This window comes from Blennius ocellaris (genome assembly GCF_963422515.1).
Source record: "Blennius ocellaris genome assembly, chromosome: 7".
In the NCBI taxonomy this organism is placed as follows: domain Eukaryota; kingdom Metazoa; phylum Chordata; class Actinopteri; order Blenniiformes; family Blenniidae; genus Blennius; species Blennius ocellaris.
In genome coordinates this window covers 27,220,745-27,245,529 of record NC_137656.1, presented here as the reverse complement: position 1 = coordinate 27,245,529, position 24,785 = coordinate 27,220,745, and the positions used below count along the sequence as shown (strand labels likewise).

Below are 24,785 nucleotides of genomic sequence, written 5' to 3'. Positions count from 1 at the left end.
TTTATGAATGAGGAGAAAATGAAAATAGTCAAGACATGGAAGAAACATTTTACAGAAGACGATCAGGGTCACTTAGAAAAAGGTTTTATTCTGAATCTGAAGACAATGAGACTAACACACAACATCATTGACAGTGATGTTAATGCTAAGAATTTTCATATTAAACAGTAATAAATAATCTGGATGAACGTTTTCCTTTAATGTGGCCTTCTGTAGTCTGTAACTGTCTTGTTGCCATGGTAACGACTTATCAGTCCCGCCAACAGTGGCGCTTTTGTCCAACATGACAAGGCTAAAATGAGGCAAGGTCCACCTGGGGACAGAAAAGGTTGGCGTGATCTTCCTGTGGACTCAGGATGAGGAGTCGCTGTCGTACTCCTGGATGGTCAGGTCCTGGTCCTCCAGGAGGAGCTGGGTGCTGCTGGCCTGAGGTTGACTTGCTGCTATTCCCTCCTCAGCCCCATCCTCACCTTCATCTTTGCCCTGCTCCTCTTGCTCCTCCTCTCCCTCCTGCAGCAGTCCTGGCTCTTTGTCCATCAGACTCTCCAGTTTTAACCTGCAAACACAGACACAAGAGGCGGCCTGGAACACTGGATACGCCCACTTCTGCTACTCCACTGAAACTGCTGGCGCTCAGGTGTATTGCTCCTGCTGTCCACTGGGTGGCGATGTAGCTGGCTTTGGAGATCAGTGTGTGTGTGTGTGTGTGTGTGTGTGTGTGTGTGTGTGTGTGTGTGTGTGTGTGTGTGTGTGTGTGTGTGTGTGTGTGTGTGTGTGTGTGTGTGTGTGTGCGCGTGTGCGTGTGTTGGAGCCTCTTCCAGGTTGTTCATACCTGCTGGGGAATCTCCGGAGAGGCATCTGACCCACGTCCTGGATGAAAGTGATCTGGGCTGGAAAACAGTGAAGCACAAACTCGTTCAATCACAACAAACACCTGCTTCACCCGTTTCTCCTGTTTCTGTGATTTTAGATGTTTTTGAGAGGATTTAAAGTGCCCATGACACCATATGGCACGTTAATTTAATAATTTCTAGAATTTTTTTAGAATGTTGCACTGTTGACAAGCTAACCCTCTCCAGGAGGGCGGAGCCTGAGAGGAAACAGGAAGTGACGTAGCAGGAGGAACGTGTTCTCTCGGTCTGCAGGGAATGCTGCCTTTTCATATTGTGTTGGGGCTTTTTTTGAGTCTAGTAGTAGTGGGGGTGGAATGGCTCGGTTGGTAGACTGGTCGTCTCCCAATCAGAAGGTTGCAGGTTTGAGTCCCATCTCTGCTTGCCCACATGCCGAAGTGTCCTTGGGGCAAGGCACTGAACCCCGAAATGCCTGAGTGAATGCAGTGAGAGAGTGAATGGTTGGTGGTGGTCAGAGGGTGAATGCAGTGAGAGAGTGAATGGTTGGTGGTGGTCAGAGGGTGAATGTAGTGAGAGGGTGAATGGTTGGTGGTGGTCAGAGGGTGAATGTAGTGAGAGGGTGAATGGTTGGTGGTGGTCAGAGGGTGAATGTAGTGAGAGGGTGAGTGGTTGGTGGTGGTCAGAGGGTGAATGCAGTGAGAGAGTGAGTGGTTGATGGTGGTCAGAGGGTGAATGTAGTGAGAGAGTGAGTGGTTGGTGGTGGTCAGAGGGTGAATGTAGTGAGAGAGTGAGTGGTTGGTGGTGGTCAGAGGGTGAATGTAGTGAGAGGGTGAGTGGTTGGTGGTGGTCAGAGGGTGAATGTAATGAGAGAGTGAGTGGTTGGTGGTGGTCAGAGGGTGAATGTAGTGAGAGAGTGAGTGGTTGGTGGTGGTCAGAGGGTGAATGTAGTGAGAGGGTGAGTGGTTGGTGGTGGTCAGAGGGTGAATGTAATGAGAGAGTGAGTGGTTGGTAGTGGTCAGAGGGTGAATGTAGTGAGAGGGTGAATGGTTGGTGGTGGTCAGAGGGTGAATGTAGTGAGAGGGTGAATGGTTGGTGGTGGTCAGAGGGTGAATGTAGTGAGAGGGTGAGTGGTTGGTGGTGGTCAGAGGGTGAATGTAGTGAGAGAGTGAATGGTTGGTGGAGGTCAGAGGGTGAATGTAGTGAGAGGGTGAATGGTTGGTGGTGGTCAGAGGGTGAATGTAGTGAGAGGGTGAGTGGTTGGTGGTGGTCAGAGGGTGAATGTAGTGAGAGGGTGAATGGTTGGTGGTGGTCAGAGGGTGAATGTAGTGAGAGGGTGAGTGGTTGGTGGTGGTCAGAGGGTGAATGTAGTGAGAGAGTGAGTGGTTGGTGGTGGTCAGAGGGTGACTGTAGTGAGAGGGTGAATGGTTGGTGGTGGTCAGAGGGTGAATGTAGTGAGAGGGTGAATGGTTGGTGGTGGTCAGAGGGTGAATGTAGTGAGAGGGTGAATGGTTGGTGGTGGTCAGAGGGTGAATGTAATGAGAGAGTGAGTGGTTGGTGGTGGTCAGAGGGTGAATGTAGTGAGAGAGTGAGTGGTTGGTGGTGGTCAGAGGGTGAATGTAGTGAGAGAGTGAGTGGTTGGTGGAGGTCAGAGGGTGAATGTAGTGAGAGAGTGAGTGGTTGGTGGTGGTCAGAGGGTGAATGTAGTGAGAGGGTGAATGGTTGGTGGTGGTCAGAGGGTGAATGTAGTGAGAGAGTGAGTGGTTGGTGGAGGTCAGAGGGTGAATGTAGTGAGAGAGTGAGTGGTTGGTGGTGGTCAGAGGGTGAATGTAGTGAGAGGGTGAATGGTTGGTGGTGGTCAGAGGGTGAATGTAGTGAGAGAGTGAGTGGTTGGTGGTGGTCAGAGGGTGAATGTAGTGAGAGAGTGAGTGGTTGGTGGTGGTCAGAGGGTGAATGTAGTGAGAGAGTGAGTAGTTGGTGGTGGTCAGAGGGTGAATGTAGTGAGAGAGTGAGTGGTTGGTGGTGGTCAGAGGGTGAATGTAGTGAGAGAGTGAGTGGTTGGTGGTGGTCAGAGGGTGAATGTAGTGAGAGAGAGAGTGGTTGGTGGTGGTCAGAGGGTGAATGTAGTGAGAGGGTGAATGGTTGGTGGTGGTCAGAGGGTGAATGTAGTGAGAGAGTGAGTGGTTGGTGGTGGTCAGAGGGTGAATGTAGTGAGAGAGTGAGTGGTTGGTGGTGGTCAGAGGGTGAATGTAGTGAGAGAGTGAGTGGTTGGTGGTGGTCAGAGGGTGAATGTAGTGAGAGAGAGAGTGGTTGGTGGTGGTCAGAGGGTGAATGTAGTGAGAGAGTGAGTGGTTGGTGGTGGTCAGAGGGTGAATGTAGTGAGAGGGTGAATGGTTGGTGGTGGTCAGAGGGTGAATGTAGTGAGAGAGAGAGTGGTTGGTGGTGGTCAGAGGGTGAATGTAGTGAGAGAGTGAGTGGTTGGTGGTGGTCAGAGGGTGAATGTAGTGAGAGGGTGAATGGTTGGTGGTGGTCAGAGGGTGAATGTAGTGAGAGAGTGAGTGGTTGGTGGTGGTCAGAGGGTGACTGTAGTGAGAGGGTGAATGGTTGGTGGTGGTCAGAGGGTGAATGTAGTGAGAGGGTGAATGGTTGGTGGTGGTCAGAGGGTGAATGTAGTGAGAGAGAGAGTGGTTGGTGGTGGTCAGAGGGTGAATGTAGTGAGAGGGTGAATGGTTGGTGGTGGTCAGAGGGGCCGATGGCGCAAAATGGCAGCCTTGCTTCCGCCAGTCTGCCCCGGGGCAGCTGTGGCTATGTACGTAGTTTACCACCATTGAGTATGGCATGAATGAATGATGTGGTGTATGTCTACATAGACATACTCTATTAGATCGCCATTATATTGTGGAGACTAGAGGCTCTACAAAGTTATTGATCTACTAGCATATGTCTACACTGTAGGCCCGTGGAGCAGACGTTCACCCCACGGGACAGATTGACGGCAGTTAATTTATTATTAGTCCCTCATTTGTCCTCCGATTGGGCATTTCTTGTCATAAGCTCTTTAAGTGTAGTTCATGGAGGGCCTCCAGGAGGTCTTCTATGAAGGACATGCACTATGGAGGACATGCACTATGGAGGACATGATGCCATTCTAAGTGTGACGTGTCGGGGCACTTTTCCTTTTAAACTTTCTGTTGGTTTCAGGCAGTTTTTATTGTATGTTTTTGAGGGTTTAAAACTTTCATTCATTTAGGCTGGTTTTTTTTCTCTTTTGTAATCATATCTAGTACTGATACCATTTTTATAACGGACAAGTAAAAGTACCACCCTTGAGAGCACTTATTCACTTCTATTACAACAGATTTCAAAATGTTACATTTTCATCTGATGCGTTCATGTTTCAGATGAGTTTTAACACACGTTGAAACATTCACTGTGGTTTTCTTGGCACTGGCGTTGCAACTCATCTGATCAACTACAGTACTTCATGTTCTACCGCCACATGTCTGACTTCCAGGGTCTTTTCCAAAAGAGCCCCCTTCTGAGCAGTGAGCTTATGGCCGATTGCAGTACAGAGCTTTGTGCTGTGGCTCAAGCTCAGTTCTTATAAGGGCTAATCATTTTGACCCTGGTAGTGTTGCTGAACTCATTTTGTTTCTTTGCGCAAAGTAAAAGAATGTAAGCATCCAAAATTAAACTGGGATGTTTGGAAAAGCTGTGTGAAGAATCCACTGATCTGCTTAACAGCACTTGGGAATTATTTGACATTTTTTCCCTTCATTTCTGTTCTTATTCTGGAGGAGATAGTTTGTGAAACCCTGACTTTCACTTCAACGTCACTCGGAGTGTGTGTGTGTGTGTGTGTGTGTGTGTGTGTGTGTGTGTTACCCTGGTTCCTCATGGGATTGCTGAGTTTAGCCAGGTACGGCAGCAGTTCAATCTGCAGCCTGACGGGAGTCAAACAGAAGCTCCTGAACAGAGACTGAGCGGCCACACAGTTCTCCTGGTGCTGCAACACATCACCATCACCACAACACAACACAACACACATCATCATCATCACAACATAACTAAACAACATCATAAACACATCATCATCACAACATGTCATCATCATCACCATCACCACAACACATCATCATCCTCCTAACCATAAAAACAAGTAATTTCTTGGCTTAGTTTGCTTTATCTTGGCTTTGGTTCACCGTACTTAGCATAGCTTCAATTAGCTTAGTTTAATTTATCTTGGATTTGGTTAGCCTTACTTAGCATAGCTTCAATTAGCTTAGCTCACTTTATCTTAGCTTTGATTAGCCTTACTTAGCATAGCTTCACGTAGCTTACTTTAATTTATCTTGGCTTTGATTAGCCTTACTTAGCATAGCTTCACTTAGCTTACTTTAATTTATCTTGGCTTTGATTAGCCTTAGTTAGCATAGCTTCACTTAGCTTACTTTAATTTATCTTGGCTTTGATTAGCCTTAGTTAGCATAGCTTCACTTAGCTTACTTTAATTTATCTTGGCTTTGATTAGCCTTACTTAGCATAGCTTCACTTAGCTTACTTTAATTTATCTTGGCTTTGATTAGCCTTACTTGGCATAGCTTCACTTAGCTTACTTTAATTTATCTTGGCTTTGATTAGCCTTAGTTAGCTTAGCTTTATTTAGACTTTATTTAAAAAAAGAGTTCATCTATAAGATCTGAAGTGAAAAATGAAAAAAATATAAAACATGACCTTTTAATGCCTTAAAACAACCATCACTTTCAACATTTGTGTGATAAACATTTATCCATATTACAAAATAAAATTGTATTTAATGTTACTTCTAATGAAACAAACTATTTCCTGTCAGGAACCTTTTCCTCAGATTAGGATGTTTTTCCTCTTGGATCTTGATTTCTGTTTTGTCCCCAAAATAAAACTTTGAGTCTTGACGGAGCTACAGCAGCCTCCTCAGCGTGAAGTGACCCTTTAGAGTCTTCAGGATGGTATTTACTCGGAACCCTCACCTTCTTGCTGACCATGAGCCAGCTGGGCTTGTGCAGCGGCCTGAAGCCCACCGTCACCTGCCGGGAGTTGGAGTGGAGGAGACCCCTGGTGGCCACCGAGGAGCCGTACCCCTCCATCGTGCTGCGAGTCTGCAAACAGGACGGCGAGCGTTAGAGCTCATCCACATCAGGCAGGCCTTCGAGAACAGGAAGGTTCTAGAACTCTTACTGTCCAGTCCGCCGTCAGCAGGTCGGCATCTGACAGGTACTCGCTGGCTCGGTCGACGTCCTCCAGCCGAGAGAAGAAGTCCAGGTAGTTCTGGTGGAGGTACAGGTTGAAGAACTCTCCGGACATGTGCGAGCGCTCCACCACCGACTGTAGGAGGGAGCAGACACACCTGAGCGTCAGCTGAGGCCCGGGGAAAGCAGCGCCGCGGTGACGGGCTCTACCTCTGGATCCTCCAGTAGAACTTCTCTGTGATGGCAGGACAGGTGAGACAGGTGAGACGGGAAAGACGCTCCTTCAGATCCGTCTGGGTTTCCTCCTGGAGGTGGAAAACAACCCCCTTCACTCATCCATTGCCCCGGGGGTTTTTCTCTCACAGATATGCAACCATACTGCAAAGAGCGAGTCAAAACTCTGGGAGGAACGGTGGAAAGTAAAGCCATCCCTCCATCTCAGGGGGACCTGATCTACCTGGACAGGTGTCTCAGGCCAAACACAGAGACAGCCCCCCCCCCCCCCTCGAAGCTTGTAATGGATCACACAAGGAGAAAGAGGTTGTGACTGACGTTTGCAGTGCAGGATTTTGCCCAGAGCTCTGAAGATGAAGAGAGTGGAGTCCTTCTCTCCGATGGCCTGCTCCTTGTCCTGCTCCTTCTGTCGGGACTTCTTCCTCCTCTCAGCTGCCGTCACAGGTCGGCCCCTCTTCAGGCTCCACCGCTCCTTCTCCAGGGTCCGGTCTGAGGAAGAGGAGGAGCCACGGCTGTTAGAAGTAATGGATCAGCGGAGCTCAGCAGTCATGGCATCGGAAACATGAAATTCAACCAGTCTGCTGTTCCTCTCGAGGTTTGGAGATTTCTTTGCAATAAATAATCTGCATTACCTTTCTTACATAATTGTGTATTTCTGTGTGGGTTTCTTCACAGAAATCCATCTGGAAACGTTCTGTCATATTCCTCCGGGCGTCATCCCAGGCTTTATGACAAGCATCAGGGAGACTTTTAAAAATCAACATCCTGTCTGCGTCCATGGTTTTGATAGAGTGAGTGACATGAGATCAGCTCAAGACTTTCTTTTGTTGGCGAGTATTTGAACTTATGAACCAGTCAGTGTTTCTAGAACTTCTAGGTCAGGAGTTCTCCCCCAGAAAGAACCAGGTTCTCGTTCACTTCTTAAAAGAACAGCTCCAACCTCTCTTCCACCTTGTAGGTAGTGAGAACTCCAGCGATAGCAGATGATATGTCAGACCCCCCCTCTAGCCCCCCTCTAGTCCCGTCTGGCCACCTTCTGGTCCAGTACCGATGTGGGACCAGCTCAGCACCAGTTCAGCCCCTTATAGTTCCGGAGCTTTGGAGGTGGAGAGACTAAGAACTGGAGCTAAATCTGGTCTTGGACCAGAACTAGAACCTGGCTCTTCCTGGACCAGAACCAGAACTTGGTTCTTCCTGGACCAGAACCAAAGCTGAAAAGATAAAGTAATGTGTAGCACTGTGATAATGAGGTGGCAGAAGCAGAAGGAAGCAGTGTGTGAAGGCTGATCTCGGACCTGCCAGGCAGAAGAACTGCAGGCTGTTGATGGCACTGCGAACGTCTCCTGAGCTTCCTGAACACATCTTCTCCAGCTGGGCCGGGTCGGGGGCGCTCAACCTCCCCCCACTCTGGCAGGAACACACAGACGAGGCATTGACACTCTGTGGGCCCAAACAACACCCGACCTGATGATGATCACCTTTCCTGCCTCCAGGGTGGAAATGCTGGCCAGGACCTTCATCATGGTGGTGGGGGCCACTGGGTTAAAGCTGGAACATGGGAGAACAGAAACAAGAGCTCTGAGTAATCTAGTACCACTGAACTACCCCCACTAGTCTAACAACAGTTGATCTTATTTCAGGGTGTGGTCGTGGGTGTCTGGTGAGACCTGATGCTATGGACACCCAGCTCGTCCTGGATCTCTCTGGGAAACAGGAAGCGAGAGCTGCTGTCTCCACTCAGACTGTCAGACACGATGAAGACCAGAGGACATCGACTGGTCCTCGCAAAGCGTCTGCGACGGAGCAGCCACAAGAACGGGGACAACTTGGCTTACTGCGCTCAACTCAACAAACTGTCTGCATTAAACTGCTGTGGGACAAAAGCCGCACCGAAAGGACAACTAGAACAAGAATGCAGGACCTGAAGAATGTAGAATGAAGGCGTGCAGCTCTCACCTCAGGATGTCATGCAGGGCAGCAGGCTGTCGGTAGAACTGGTTCGGGAAATCCTGCAAAGATGCAAGCAAGATTCAACTCAAGATTCTAAAGTCAGGACCAGTGGGGGCATGTAGATGTTAAACAGAAGTGGGCCCAGGATGGAGCCTTGGGTAACCCCTAGTGCTGATGGATCATGAAAAAAAAAACATAATCATGATTGTTTTGAGCAATATAGAAATCACGATTATGTCTTTGAATTTGGACATGTTTAAAAAAAAAAGACTCTCCTGTTAAATATATAAAAATATTTTGCAATGTAGTAGTAAAATATAAACTGTTGTACTGCACTCAACCTTTTTAAAACAATAAATAAATAAAATACAATAAGAGATAGGTATACTTCAACATAAATACTTTGATAAATTGTTCCAACATAAAATGTTGGAGGTGTAGAGCCAATGAGCGGGAGTCGGACGGGGTATGTTCAGCAAAGAATTCCAAACTTTATTCTCCATTCGAACACACTTCTCAGAAACGCTTTTCTTTTCTCTCTTTTTCTTCTCTCATATCTCCAACAGAGCGCACACACGGTGGAACAACGAAACTACTTCCACTCTACAAAATAAAGGTCCCCACCACCCCACACTAACTGGGTGAACTATGACCTTAACTGATCACCACAGTGGGGATCTTTATTTTGTAGAGAGGCGGGGTTTCCGGTCGGTAGTATTTTGGTGTACCAGTGTGTGGCACTGTGCTCTCATGTTGGGGAGAGAGAGCGAGAGAGAGCGAGAGCGAGAGAGAGATAAAGAGAGAGAGAGAGAGAGAAGTGTGGATTCATGGAGGATAAAGTTTAAAGTTCCTTGCTGAACCTCCCACTCCCATTCATCAGCTCTACAACATCATCATTTTTCCTCCTGCAGAGGAATTTTGACATCGTCTGGAGCCAAAATCATAATCACCATTAAAAGTCCACTAATTGAGCAGCAACAAAGGTTTGAAATTACAGGTTGACACAAAGAAGTCCGGTCGGTTCCAGAGGATGTGACAGTTTAGGTGTTTGTAGCAGAGCAACAGTGTCAGAGGAAGCAGTACGATCAGCAAAAACCAGGACTGAGGATGTCCTACTGTGTTCAGGGACATCTAACCAATCTCAGATCCATCCGGCAGCACACATCCTCTAACCTCATGTCACAACAGAGAACAGGGACATGAAAACTCCCCTTGGGCTACTGTGAACATGTGAAAAGAGAAAACAAGATACAGACACACCTCCACCAATATGAGCTTCCTGTGTGGAGCTGGTCCTTCTCCCGCCATGGTCAGACCGTTGTATTTGTTGGCTCTGAGGAGAAACTCCTGGAACTGAGCTGACTGTGAGCTGCTGTAGAAGCCATTCGTCCTCCATTCTAGTGAAGACAACAGTGACAGGAAGAGACACAAACAGAATAATGTTGCTGCAACAAGAAATCCACAGACATCCGCTGTTGGCATTTTAATGTGAAAAGATATATTCCCATAGCGGAATGTCTTCCTGGTTTACTCCACACTCGCTGGTTGGCTGGGATGAATGGCTTAGCTGGACTTCCTGGTGGCCATGTTTGAGTTTGAACCAATACCCACGACTCGCTTTGCTGAGCGATGACTCGCAAGTCATGACATCCAATGACTCACTCACGTGTTCCAGTCAGGCTCCAGTCAGCTCACATGACTATTCAAAAGATTTGGTCACCTCGGTACTCGGCAGTACATTCCTTTAATTCAAAATGTTCTGATGAACATGTGAAAAGCATAAAACAACTGACTGTACAGGAAGCAACTTTCACCTGCAGCAACCACATGGAGCAACTAAGCTGCTATCAACTAGCTGCTAGCGGCCGGCTGCTGGCTGCTAGCGGCTGGCTGAGGAGCCATGCTCAGGCTGGTTGGTCAGGACGAAGGTCGAAGAAGACACCGAGTTCTTCACCACGGGGAGCTCAAAGATCTGCTTCACTTCACTTCCTGAAGCTTTAAGGCTGCAGGAAGTTTCTGGAAGGCTGAACACACGGAACATTGACAATGCTAAATGCTAACCTGTTGAGTGCTGCAGGGAGCAAATGGCCTCCAACGTCAGCAGCTTCATCAGATAATGTAGCTTTAAGTTGCAGGTTACCAGCAGTTTTCAGGGTGAAATGTTGAGAGTCCAGTCAGTGTCATACCTTGGTCACTGCTGCTGTACGTCTCCAGGTTTGAAGGGTTGGTCCACTCCTGCACTCTCAGGCCCAGCTCCACACTCACAACACGCACTGTGGCAGTCTTCCCACAGCCTGATGGGCCGGTAAGGAGCAGCACGCCACCCTGTGGACGGGACGAGGACAAGGGATGAGGAGACGGGACGAGGACAAAAGATAAGGAGGCGGGACGAGGAAACAGGATGAGGAGGCAGAACGAGAAGATGGAAGAACAAGGTACAGGGAAACGGGATGAGGAGACAGGACAAGGAGACGAGGAGGCAAGACGACAAGGGAGGGGGAGACAGGACGAGGAGACGGGACGAGGAGGAGGGAGGAGGAGACAGGACCAGGAGACGGGTTAGAGGAGAGGAGTTGAGGAGACAAGATGACAAGGGATGAGCAGACGGGATGACAACAGATGAGGAGATGGGAGGACAAGAGATTAGGACGAGGGAGGAGGAGACGGGAAGACAAGGGACGAGGAGGAGGGATGAGGAGACAGGAAGAGGTGGGAGGACAAGGGATGATGAGGAGGGATGAGGAGACCGGGCAAGCAGACGAGGAGGCAAGACGACAAGGGAGGGGGAGACAGGACGAGGAGACGGGACGAGGAGGAGGGAGGAGACAGGATGAGGAGGAGACGGGAGGAGGAGGGAGGAGACAGGATGAGGAGGAGATGAGAGGAGAAGAGGCAGAGGGATGAGGAGACAGGACGAGGAGCCAGGAGGACAAGGGACGAGTAGGAAGGATGAGGAGACAGGAAGAGGAAGGAGGACAAGGGACGATGAGGAGAGATGAGGAGACCGGGCAAGGAGATGGGAGGACAAGGGATGAGGAAACAGGAGGACAAGAGACGAGGAGGCAAGACGACAAGGGAGGGGGAGCGGGACGAGGAGACGGGATGAGGAGGAGACAGGATGAGGAGGAGACGGGAGGAGAAGAGGAGGAGGAGACAGGATGAGGAGGAGACGGGAGGAGAAGAGGAGGAGGAGACAGGATGAGGAGGAGACAGGAGGAGAAGAGGAGGAGGGAGGGAGGAGGAGATGGGAGGAGAAGAGGAGGAGACGGGAGGAGGAGACAGGATGAGGAGGAGATGGAAGGAGAAGAGGAGGAGGGAGGAGAAGAGGAGGGAGGAGGAGACAGGATGAGGAGGAGACGGGAGGAGACGGGAGGAGAAGAGGAGGAGGGAGGGAGGAGGAGACAGGATGAGGAGGAGACGGGGGGAGAAGAGGAGGAGGGAGGGAGGAGGAGACAGGATGAGGAGGAGACGGGAGGAGAAGAGGAGGAGGGAGGGAGGAGGAGACAGGATGAGGAGGAGACGGGGGGAGAAGAGGAGGAGGGAGGGAGGAGGAGACAGGATGAGGAGGAGACGGGAGGAGAAGAGGAGGAGACGTGAGGAGGAGACAGGATGAGGAGGAGACGGGGGGAGAAGAGGAGGAGGGAGGGAGGAGGAGACAGGATGAGGAGGAGACGGGAGGAGAAGAGGAGGAGACGTGAGGAGGAGACAGGATGAGGAGGAGACGGGAGGAGAAGAGGAGGAGACGTGAGGAGGAGACAGGATGAGGAGGAGACGGGGGAGAAGAGGAGGAGGGAGGGAGGAGGAGACGGGAGGAGAAGAGGAGGAGACGGGAGGAGGAGACAGGATGAGGAGGAGACGGGGGGAGAAGAGGAGGAGGGAGGGAGGGAGGAGGAGACAGGATGAGGAGGAGACGGGAGGAGAAGAGGAGGAGACGTGAGGAGGAGACAGGATGAGGAGGAGACGGGGGAGAAGAGGAGGAGGGAGGGAGGAGGAGACGGGAGGAGAAGAGGAGGAGACGGGAGGAGGAGACAGGATGAGGAGGAGACGGGGGGAGAAGAGGAGGAGGGAGGGAGGAGGAGACGGGGGGAGAAGAGGAGGAGGGAGGAGGAGACAGGATGAGGAGGAGACCGGAGGAGAAGAGGAGGAGGGAGGGAGGAGGAGACAGGATGAGGGGGAGACGGGAGGAGAAGAGGAGGAGGGAGGGAGGAGGAGACAGGATGAGGAGGAGACGGGAGGAGAAGAGAAGGAGGAGAAGGAGGAGAGAGCTGACTTTCAGCTTGTGGCCTGCAGCCCAAACAGGACGAGGCTGGTCTCACCTTGGAGGAGCAGGTCAGTCTCAGCCAGTTGAGCACCTCCTCCACCTTCTTCTTGTGGACAGCCAGCTCCGCCTGAACACATTCAATCACACCTCTAGGACCCAGGGAAAAAAGTCACTGCTGGAAACATTCAAAAGAAGAAAACTGCAACAAGGCTAAATAGATTTGGAAAAAAAAACTGCTTAAAAAACTAAAAACCTTCAACCTTAAACAGTTAAATTAGCTGCAACTGCTCGAAATAGGGACAAATTTAAAAATGTTTGAAAACTGTTAAAACTGTTGAAAAAGCTTAAACTGCTTAAACCATTTGAAAAGAGTCAAAATGGATCAAATCATGAGAAAAGGTGAAATAGCTCAATCCACTAAACACCATAAGCCCAAACAAAATGCAGGAACTTTAAAAAAGCAGCCACAGTGGCTGAAAAAGCTCAACGCAGTGAGCTGATAGTGCAGTGAGCTGATAGTGCAGTGAGCTGATAGTGCAGTGAGCTGATAGTGCAGTGAGCTGATAGTGCAGTGAGCTGATAGTGCAGTGAGCTGATAGTGCAGTGAAACGTCGAAGCAGCTGGAACTGTAAGGACACGCTCTGCAGTCCTTTACGTTCACCAAGTGTTTCCATCAAGTCAAGTGGATGTGGCAGAATGTTCTCCAGCTCAACCTCGACAAGACAGAAACGATTGTTTTTGAAAGGTCAAAGGTCAGTGAAAGCTAAAAATCCAGCCAGAGATCTTGGAAGTGATTGGCTCAGACCCGAACCTGAACAGGAGTTGAAAGCTGTTCCTGCCTGTCAGCAGCTGAACCACAGAGCCACAGGAAGCTTGTTCAGGCAGTGTCAGTGTCTCTTCAGGTCTGAACAACAAATCAGTCAGGCAGCTTCAGCTGATCCACAATGTCTTTACAAACACCCAGAACCTGGACCACATCGCTCCGGTCCTCCAAACACTCCTCTGGCCTCCTGGGAGTCACACACACATTCGACAACCTTCCTGCTGCTCCACAGACCCCTGAAGGGGTTTGGACCAGCCGCAGCCCCAAAGCGCAGAACGTGCTTCATCACATTCACATTCATTTCCAGTCACCAGCGTGCCAGGAGGAACCACACTGATTGGGCGTCGAGACTTTGGGGCGGGGCTGCAGTCCCCTCCCCCTTTACACACACGGCCCTCAGCCAAAAGCAAACCAGTGAATCCTGATGAACAGAGATGTCCTCCTCCAATGGCGTCTCACCACAACCAGACCGTCTCCTGTGGTCAGTGACCTCTGACCCTAATCTTCACTGTGGTCAGTGACCTCTGACCCCAGGGCTTCACTGTGGTCATCTGACCCCGAGGCTTCACTGTGGTCAGTGACCTCTGACCCCAGGGCTTCACTGTGGTCATCTGACCCCGAGGCTTCACTATGGTCAGTGACCTCTGACCCCAGGGCTTCACTGTGGTCATCTGACCCTGAGGCTTCACTGTGGTCAGTGACCTCTGACCCCAGGGCTTCACTGTGGTCATCTGACCCCGAGGCTTCACTGTGGTCAGTGACCTCTGACCCCAGGGCTTCACTGTGGTCAGTGACCTCTGACCCCAGGGCTTCACTGTGGTCAGTGACCTCTGACCCCGAGGCTTTACTATGGTCAGTGACCTCTGACCCCAGGGCTTCACTGTGGTCAGTGACCTCTGACCCCAGGGCTTCACTGTGGTCATCTGACCCCGAGGCTTCACTGTGGTTAGTGACCTCTGACCCCAGGGCTTCACTGTGGTCATCTGACCCCGAGGCTTCACTGTGGTTAGTGACCTCTGACCCCGAGGCTTCACTATGGTCAGTGACCTCTGACCCCAGGGCTTCACTGTGGTCATCTGACCCTGAGGCTTCACTGTGGTCAGTGACCTCTGACCCCAGGGCTTCACTGTGGTCAGTGACCTCTGACCCCGAGGCTTTACTATGGTCAGTGACCTCTGACCCCAGGGCTTCAACATGGTTACAGCTGCAGTATCTTGCTGAAATAAATTCGTCATTCATGCACACAGAATGAACTTTGGTTACATAGTTGAGCAACAGTTAAAAGAAAGTTGAAGATGATGTAGCTTCCTCAGTACTCTTGGTGGGCAACGCTAAGCAGCCTGCAGGATACATAAACTGAGATAACGTCAACGTTTGTCAGCAGTGTTCCTCCAAACAGTGTTTCGTCTCATATTATCCAGAGAAAGGTGGGAGCACTCATGGATTATTGTGTATCGATCTTCCCTTAAGAGATCCTGATGGAGTATCAGACTAATAATATTGAAAAAAACCTACTTTAAACCTTGCTGCCAGTACAGATGTAAGTATTTTATAGTCTATTCAGGAATGTAATAGATCTTTGTTTGCTCAATAATCATTTGTCTTTTCCTTATTTTGGTATTAAATTAATTCTACCTTGTTTCATGGTCTATAATATATTATTGCCTCAAATAGAAACGTTTTAATTTCTTTTCAGAAATGTTTGTCGATATTTGCAGTTATTCCAGCTGAGCCTGGAGATCAGCCAGAGGCTGTTTTTGATGATATGTTGAATTCTTCAATTTTCAAATCATCTTCCTCACAAACATTTCTAAAGTTTCATCATTTATAGGAATCACATTCTTTATCTCATTAAAAAGTGATTCAGCATTTTGTTGAGACTAACAAGATGAATATGTCTTGCTAAAGAAATTCAAGACCTCCTTGGCTATACTTTGGGTCTAAACATTCTTCCCCATTCGTCATGGCAGCTTGAATTACATTTCTTTCTCTTCTGTGTTTTTATAACTTAATGGAATATGATGTTTTTTGTTCTCCCTCTTCAACCCACTTGGCTCTGGACCTTTTAAAAGCTCTCTTAAATTAAGTCATGACTTAAATTAAGTCATGACTTAACTGAAGCCATGACTTAACTGAAGCCATGACTTAACTTAAGTCACGACTTAACTGAAGCCATGACTTAACTGAAGCCATGACTTAACTGAAGCCATGACTTAACTTTAGTCATGACTTAACTGAAGCCATGACTTAACTGAAGCCATGACTTAACTTAAGTCACGACTTAACTTAAGTCATGACTTAACTGAAGCCATGACTTAACTTTAGTCATGACTTAACTGAAGCCATGACTTAACTGAAGCCATGACTTAACTTTAGTCATGACTTAACTGAAGCCATGACTTAACTGAAGCCATGACTTAACTGAAGCCATGACTTAACTTAAGTCACGACTTAACTTAAGTCATGACTTAACTGAAGCCATGACTTAACTTTAGTCATGACTTAAGTTAAGCCATGACTTAACTGAAGCCATGACTTAACTTAAGTCACGACTTAACTTAAGTCATGACGTATCTGAAGTCATGACTTAACTTAAGTCACGACTTAACTGAAGCCATGACGTCATTTCACCATTTAAATATGGCGGCGACCATGTAGAAGTATGTCAGCACCTCAACAACGCCATATTTTGCTACCACACTGGCGGGACTTCAATTCTGGAGAAGTGTGGCGGCACTGTGGATCATGCACAATCGCCTCTCACTGACAGTGGCGCTGCGATGGTGCTTCCGAACAAAATGGCGGCAATCACCAGAAGCGGCCACATTGTCGGCCATCTTGGATTCCCCACTGGCAGCCTCTCACGTTATGAGCCGTGTCATCCTGATTTTAAAGGTTGAACATGTTTTGAGGCTTCTGATGACTAAAAAAACTCTGAAATCAATCAATCCTGTGTGGCCTGACCAGTGAGCTGGGGCGGTACCGGTCCACCCAGGGCTGGTCCTGGTCCTGGTCCTGGTCTCTGGGGAGCTTCAGAGAGCTCTCAGCCTTCCTGCTCCTGGACTTCTTCTGCTCCCTCCTGGAGGACTCAGACCGGCTCATCTTCCTCTTCACAGGCACAGAAGAGTCTTCCTCCATCAGGTCCATGAAGGACGGCTCCACCCACTGGTGAGCCTGAAGAACCTTCACGAATGACATCAGACGAAAACACAAAGAAACTGAAGGATGCACTGTGATTCATTCATTTGCTTGTTTACGCTTTTTTTTTTCTTTTGCATCTGTTGTCCTCAAATCTTCCAATTGATTGCAAGAAATCCCACATTTGTCTGCACAGTCGACATTCTGTCGTTTTAGATCGACACAGCCTGAGTGAGTTACACACTGGATAATAACTCAAATAACGTTTGTCTCTGAGAAAAGAGAGTACCATAAGACAGTGCTGATGGGAAGAGTCATGACGAGTTAGGGGTATTTCTATATCTTATTAGTTGAAAGAAATTATATCATAGCCAAATTCTCACTTTAATGTATGACTTCTGAGGGTTTTTGAGAGTGAGAACAAGTAAACTCAGCTACAATAGGGACATTTGAGAAGTCCACGGGAAAGTGTGTTGGACTTTTTTAAGGTTTTTTCAAATTCTATAAATCCTACAAAACTGCAGTGGTCTTGAAGTTTAGCACGTTCCATCATGTAACCTGCCAATACTATCACTTTACCACAGTTAGAATTGGGGGCAGAAAGAAATGCTCCAGTTAATGTAGCATGAAGAGAAACAACTGACAAACCGGATCGTGTAATAAACATATTGACATGCAATTGTTGTTGTTAAAGTGGGAATAAAGCAGATACTTCAAAACTTTGGTTTAAAATGAAGAAAATGGGAGCCTGCATTATGATAGCAAGTAAAGTGAGATATTTATCTAAACGCAAGAAGAAATGTGCAGTGGTTCAATGAGTTTTAGACACTTGACTTCTTTTAAGTGTTTGTGCCTTTCGGTGTTGCTGTCATTTGCATTTGCAAAGAAAGTTCGTTCATGTGTGCGCATTTTGAATAATAAAAGATGTATCCATGTGAAGATGTAAAAGTCTAAATTGGTTCAGAAATCTGACGGTTTGTTCGCTTCACCTTGTCTGACCGCTTCATGTCAGAGGTTGAATCCTGCACATCACCGGCAGGATGAACTTAAATCAGCAACGCTCGCAAACAAAACACGACTTCAACTCCGCGAGTCCCCAAACACCGAATCCAGCTCCGTGTGCCGTCAACCACCCGCCCACTGCCGTAAACACCGTCGTAAACACTGCCGTAAAGCCGTGACGTCACGACGCCAGGCGGTAGCCGCATGCAATCGAGAACAAGAAAGCTCTCGTTTTATCAATTTCTTTCTTCTCCAGGTTTGTTTTTTTTCCACCTCACATAGAGATTAAAACGTGTAAATCGCTGTGAACGTTATGTGATAACATGACGCTGCTGTTTTAGGTCATTCGGGACTTTTAAACACACGTGTTGGATGCTAACAAGCTATGAAGATGAAGAAGAGACCCAACATTCTGTTAACAGGTGACGTATTGTCTGTCCCGTCCTGCGGTCTTCGGGGTGTCTCTGTCACACCCTGGGGTCTTCAGGGTGTCTCTGTCACGTCCTGGGGTCTTCAGAGTGTCTCTGTCACACCCTGGGGTCCTCAGAGTGTCTCTGTCACGTCCTGGGGTCTTCAGAGTGTCTCTGTCACGTCCTGGGGTCTTCAGGGTCTCTGTCACGTCCTGGGGTCTTCAGAGTGTCTCTGTCACATCCTGGGGCCTTCAGAGTGTCTCTGTCACGTCCTGGGGTCTTCAGGGTCTCTGTCATGTCCTGGGGTCTTCAGAGTGTCTCTGTCACATCCTGGGGTCTTCAGAGTGTCTCTGTCACGTCCTGGGGTCTTCAGAGTGTCTCTGTCACATCCTGGGGTCTTCAGTGTCTCTGTCACACCCTGGGGTCTTCAGACTGGACCTGATCCGGGTCTACGGAGGCAGATATACCTGGATTTGTGTCTGTGGAAGTGGACATGTTTGACTTTATGTGACTGAATCTTTGGTCAAACTGAGATTTGAAGTTGCACAATATTTGACAAATCTGTTGTCATGGTGACGTCAACATGTCACCATGACAACCATTCAACACTCTTGAGTTGTCGGTCATGATCTGATTTGGTGTCTCTTTCTCTTTACTGCTCCCATTTAAGCCACTTTGTGATACATTTGATTGAATAATTCTTTATTCTAACTTCCTGCATTGAACTTTTCTATTCACACATGAATGAAGGGTTCATTCTATTGGTTTAATGAGACATTTCTGAGTTATTGACAGCTTTCAATTATTTCTCACCTTTTCCAAAAAGAGGTGGGGGGGGGTTATACTCTGGTGGTTCTCGGAATCCTCTGCTGATGACATTGGGATTCAAGCTCCATGTTAGTTAACCTCAAAGGTTTTGGAGGACGAGAGCGTTGGTACTTCTAACACCTCGTCTGAACGCTGTGCAGTTTGAGCTGAGATGGATCATCCTGGTTCTTCTTCACTCTGAACTGAACTTTGTTCTCTTTGTCCTTCTCTCTTCATGCTGCATCATTTGTTCTACGTCTGGTGGTGCCTTCTTCTCTCTCCTCTCCATAGCCTCTACTTTTCTTCCTCTATGATTTCTCCACTCCATCCTTTCCACAAAAAGGACAAAAGAAAACGCTTGCTGACATTTTTTTCTCTCCCCGCTACTTCCACCTGAATCTGCGCCTGTGGACTGAGGGGTGCTTTGATACAGCACTTAAAGGGTTAACTCACCGGGAGCAGGCAGACCACACACACAAAACCCATCATCTCACTTTGCGAATCTGTGAGAGTGATAGGGATGTTTCCTGTCCTGCAGGGACCCCTGGTGTTGGGAAGACCACTCTGGGGAAGGAGCTGTCCCAGCAGACCGGCCTGTCCTACGTCAACATTGGAGACCTGGCTCAGGAAGGTAGGACGTCCTCTCATCCCTCTTCTTTCAGCTTTGAAATAATGTACTCACCACTGCAATCCTCTTTGTCCAGGACAACTCTACGACGGCTTTGATGACGAGTACCAGTGTCCCGTTTTGGACGAGGACAAAGTGAGTGGGACTCCTCTGGCATGAGACGGAAACGTCTGCCTCTTCGCATTCCACAGCCGTAGTCACAAACACAGCTGTACAAACCAAACTGAGCCTTTTCCTCCTTAACTGGTCCGTCCTCATCTGTGGGACGACATCAAGAAGACGGGAAGTTCATGGCATGAAAACAGACAAGTGCTTCTTTATACAAGAGAAACTGGTACTTATTCACCCAGCGCCTCACCGAGGGGTGATCCACACAGCTCCCTTTAGCCCCATCTCCACCGCACACAAGTGCCGGGGCGGAGCGGAGCGGTACGGAGCAGTTCGGAAGCACTTAACCCCGACCGAAATTTTGGGTCGTGTCTCCACTGCAGAGAGGAGCATGAAAAGTGGGCGGGGCTTATGAGCTCCGCAGAAATGTTATATGACATTATAACAGAAAAGAACGTCGTCAGATGTAGATCTTATGAATCCTCTGTTGTTGTTTAAATTCTCCACTTTGCACTTTAATTTTATTACATTTTTTGTAGTGGAAAAAAAAAAAGTTACTTTTTTCAGCAGTCATTTTTTGCAGTGGAGAGCTGCAGCCGCAACTTCCGTGTTTGTTGTGAGAGAGCCAGTCGCTCGGGCCACTTGCCGGGGACTTGGGGCGATGTGCCCCGCACTCGAGCGCTCGGGTGCGGGGCAAGTGGCCGGAGCGTTCCCCCCGGTTGGCTGAGGCACAGACACGGGAGTCTGAGGAGGTTCTCCACTCCTGCGCCTCCGTGTTCCGGCAGCACAGCGCTCTTTCACAACAAACACTAAAGTTGAGCAGCAAAGAAAAGAAAATGAAAATAAAAACAACCAGAGCACAGCTGACCACACTGACAGCAGAGGCTTCATCCAGCCAGCACATTAAAATATTGAGGGCGTGTAGTAAATCACTGACCAATCAGCAGACAGCAGCTCAACCTCAGACCCGTTCCGTGGTCCTGGTACCCCAACGGAAGGGGAGCGGAAAAGCGGTCGCCTTTGGAGCGGTTTAGACCGCATTCCATGTCGTGACACGCGAGCCGGAGCGGTTTAAACCCGTCTAGGCCGGTACTTTTTGTGCGGTGGAGACGGGGCTTTTGTTTCAGTCCCACCACACATTTCTTTACCTTTTTTTGGGGGGCTCCTTTCATTCCTGAGCCAAAAGTTACATGTGTTTTTACATGATGTGTCTCTGATGTGTCTGGGATCAGGTGGTGGACGAGCTGGAGGACAGGATGACAGAAGGCGGTGTGATCGTTGACTACCACGGCTGCGACCTGTTCCCGGAGCGCTGGTTCCACATCGTCTTCGTCCTCCGCACAGACAACACACAGCTGTACACTCGTCTGGAGAGCAGGCAGGTGCCAGCAGACCGTCCAATCAGTGAGGCTGCATGTGACCAGCTGACACAGTCCACTAGTAAACAAACACAAGCAGAAGCTTCAGTCGTCGCTTTCAGAAGATTGATGTGTTCGCCTGACTTTATTAAAACAAAAGGAATAACAGGTTTATTTTCAAGCAACACATCAATTCATCTTTCAAAGTATTTTAGAATTCTTTGAAAGAAATTTCAAAAACAAAATTGCAAAATAAACTCCTATTTTAAGCTCTTAGGTTTTCAGTCATTAATAAATATGATCATATATAAACATTAACAAACCTGGACACATTTGCTTAATTCAGAAAAAGTTTTGACGCCGTTTGTCTGATTTAAACATGCCTGTAATGGAGAAAGTTGAACCTGCAGCTTTTCAGACAATTATCTTCTTTTAAACAGTGAATTAGAACAGAAGTGACAGAGTTAATAATCAAACAGTGAATTAGAACAGAAGTGACAGAGTTAATAATGAACCTCACCACTTGTTGTCTTCATGTCAACATCTGGTAGAAACACCAGAACAAACCAGAACTTACTTTCAGCCAATCACTGAGCCAGGGGAGGTTCAAAGGTCACCCAGAGTCTCAGACATCAAATGATCTGATTGGTTTCATTTCACGTTCGTCACTCTGTGTTGATCAATGATTGGTGAAATTGTTACTAAGGCTCCGTTTCCACGACAACCAATACGAGTGTATCCCCTAAACCTTCTTCACTGTGGGGGGTCTGTTTCCACGACACTGGTGTTCTGATCCACTGTATCATGAAGTTTTAATCCCGGCTCCCAGGGTGGAAAGATTCTTTCACTGTCACTAGTCCCTCCTGCAGAGACTGATGGAGGCGGAGCCTGTTACTGCTCATCTCTCCCCTCCCTCTCCCTCCTTCTGCTCATCCACTTCTAAACCAACATGGCCGACCCGTAGTGGTTTGACTGGCACTCCTATTCTAGTTTTATCCTCCATATCAGTAGTTTATAGTTGAGACTCTCCCTGATAGCATCTCATTCCTCTTCAGTCACTAGAATGTCGGCTTCTCTACATTTTATTCACCTTTATAGCATTTTGTTCTCTGCACACGTCTGTGTGGTTTCTTTACAAGAACTAGCCACAGCGCCCTCCTGTGGCCCAGCAGACAAGCTACATGGTGTCAGTGTGTCCTGCTGCTGCAGTGGAAACACTCCTTGTTTTTAACGCATTAGGGGTTGTCACGTGAATCGTTGTCGTGGAAACGGGGCCTGAATCAGAACCTGCAGCGTGGCTGATTTAACATGTAAATTAACTTGAACGCACGCACACACACACACACACACACACACACACACACACACACACACACACACACACACACACACACACACACACACACACACACACACGTGCATTACGAGAGGGAGAAATCAAGAAATCTTCTCTTTTATTGAAGATCATCTACAGAAAATGAAGTGAATAATGTTTAGGGCTCTTTGTTAGTCTGTTGACATCAACATATTTTGACAGTATTACAGTTTATTCATATATTTAATTTTTTTTAAATCCTTCTTGCTTCCACCAGGGGGGGCAGCGCCCTCTATTGGCCAGCCACCAGTGGCGGCTGAATATCAATATGATGTGCAAAGTGTTTTTATATCGTGAACATTGCCCCTGGTGTCCACAGAGGCTACGCGGGGAAGAAACTGCAGGACAACGTGCAGTGTGAGATCTTCCAGACCATCTACGAGGAGGCCATGGAGGCCTACAGGGCGGAGATCGTCCACCAACTGCCCAGCAACACGCCCGAGGACCTGGAACGCAACCTGGACCAGATCGTACAGTGGACTGAACAGTGGATGAAGGACAACAACTAGCTCGGAGAATCCCACCTGGCCTGTTACAAACGGCGCCCAGCGAGAGCAGGACTCTGTCCAAGCTTTCACACGTTTTGATAAATAAAGGACTACTGGCAAAATGTCTTGAAGCCATTTTGGATGTTTAGCTAACACCTACAGTAATTGCTGCAGTCTCCCTGTTCTGCCCACTATTAGCTTAGCATTAGCCACCGTGATGCTATTTCTCCCATTCCCATTTCTGGGTGAACGTCTCATTTCAGAGCCTGAACCACGAGGAGCATTAGATGTGATTAGCATCAGCGGCGTTTACTCTGTTACCTTCTGTCTGAGGCCTGTGTGTTTCACAGATTATAGAGCATCTTCCCCCTATAACACCAGATTAAAGAGCATGTTCCTCTAACACCAGATTAAAGAGCATCTCCCTCTAACACCAGATTATAGAGCATCTTCCTCTAACACCAGATTATAGAGCATCTTCCTCTAACACCAGATCATTAAGCATCTCCCCCTAACACCAGATTATAGAGCATCTTCCTCCTCTAACACCAGATTATAGAGCGTCTTCCTCCTCTAACACCAAATTATAGAGCATCTTCCTCCACTAACATCAGAGTATAGAGCACCGTTCTCTAACACCAGATTATAGAGCATCTTCCTCCTTTAACACCAGATTATAGAGCATCTTCCTCCTTTAACATCAGATTATAGAGCGTCTTCCTCATCTAACACCAGATTATAGAGCATCCTCCTCCTCTAACACCAGATTATAGAGCATCTTCCTCCCCTAACACCAGATTATAGAGCACCGTTCTCCTCTAACACCAGATTATAGAGCATCTTCCTCCTTTAACATCAGATTATAGAGCATCTTCCTCCTCTAACACCAGATTATAGAGCATCTTCCTCCTCTAACACCAGATTATAGAGCGTCTTCCTCCTCTAACACCAAATTATAGAGCATCTTCCTCCTCTAACATCAGAGTATAGAGCACCGTTCTCTAACACCAGATTATAGAGCATCTTCCTCCTTTAACACCAGATTATAGAGCATCTTCCTCCTTTAACATCAGATTATAGAGCGTCTTCCTCATCTAACACCAGATTATAGAGCATCCTCCTCCTCTAACACCAGATTATAGAGCATCTTCCTCCCCTAACACCAGATTATAGAGCACCGTTCTCCTCTAACACCAGATTATAGAGCATCTTCCTCCTTTAACATCAGATTATAGAGCATCTTCCTCCTCTAACACCAGATTATAGAGCATCTTCCTCCTTTAACATCAGATTATAGAGCATCTTCCTCCTTTAACACCAAATTATAGAGCATCTTCCTCCTTTAACACCAGATTATAGAGCATCTTCCTCCTTTAACACCAGATTATAGAGCATCTTCCTCCTTTAACATCAGATTATAGAGCGTCTTCCTCATCTAACACCAGATTATAGAGCATCCTCCTCCTCTAACACCAGATTATAGAGCATCTTCCTCCCCTAACACCAGATTATAGAGCACCGTTCTCCTCTAACACCAGATTATAGAGCATCTTCCTCCTTTAACATCAGATTATAGAGCATCTTCCTCCTCTAACACCAGATTATAGAGCATCTTCCTCTTTTAACATCAGATTATAGAGCATCTTCCTCCTTTAACACCAAATTATAGAGCATCTTCCTCCTTTAACATCAGATTATAGAGCATCTTCCTCCTTTAACATCAGATTATAGCGCATCTTCCTCCTTTAACATCAGATTATAGAGCATCTTCCTCCTTTAACATCAGATTATAGAGCACCTTCCTCCTTTAACATCAGATTATAGAGCATCTTCCTCCTTTAACATCAGATTATAGAGCATCTTCCTCCTTTAACATCAGATTATAGAGCATCTTCCTCCTCTAACACCAGATTATAGAGCATCTTCCTCCTTTAACATCAGATTATAGAGCATCTTCCTCCTTTAACACCAAATTATAGAGCATCTTCCTCCTTTAACATCAGATTATAGAGCATCTTCCTCCTCTAACACCAGATTATAGAGCATATTCCTCCTTTAACATCAGATTATAGAGCATCTTCCTCCTTTAACACCAAATTATAGAGCATCTTCCTCCTTTAACATCAG

At 47.6% G+C, this 24,785-nt stretch overlaps 2 protein-coding genes across 3 annotated transcripts; one reads left to right on the top strand and one right to left on the bottom strand.

The window, feature by feature from the left end:
• Positions 1-127: 127 nt before the first annotated feature.
• Positions 128-17,607, bottom strand: rad17 (RAD17 checkpoint clamp loader component). Its single transcript, XM_080499405.1, has 16 exons — positions 17,472-17,607; positions 16,309-16,527; positions 12,577-12,648; positions 10,447-10,585; positions 9,521-9,657; positions 8,267-8,319; positions 7,978-8,103; positions 7,789-7,858; positions 7,606-7,717; positions 6,629-6,799; positions 6,287-6,381; positions 6,066-6,212; positions 5,858-5,986; positions 4,734-4,854; positions 833-890; positions 128-556 (listed from the first exon to the last, which is right to left on the bottom strand). Exons 1-16 carry the CDS (start codon positions 17,487-17,489, stop codon positions 352-354), a joined length of 1,872 nt encoding a protein of 623 aa, XP_080355531.1. The 5' UTR covers positions 17,490-17,607; the 3' UTR covers positions 128-351.
• A 46-nt stretch (positions 17,608-17,653) lies between these two features.
• Positions 17,654-22,770, top strand: ak6 (adenylate kinase 6). Of its 2 annotated transcripts, XM_080499553.1 has the most exons (6): positions 17,654-17,740; positions 17,826-17,906; positions 19,240-19,332; positions 19,406-19,464; positions 20,670-20,815; positions 22,490-22,770. In XM_080499553.1, exons 2-6 carry the CDS (start codon positions 17,870-17,872, stop codon positions 22,677-22,679), a joined length of 525 nt encoding a protein of 174 aa, XP_080355679.1. In that variant the 5' UTR covers positions 17,654-17,740; positions 17,826-17,869; the 3' UTR covers positions 22,680-22,770. The 2 variants fall into 2 exon arrangements, with proteins under 2 accessions (XP_080355679.1, XP_080355680.1); XM_080499554.1 differs by lacking the exon at positions 17,654-17,740 and having other exon boundaries at positions 17,771-17,906.
• Positions 22,771-24,785: the final 2,015 nt, after the last annotated feature.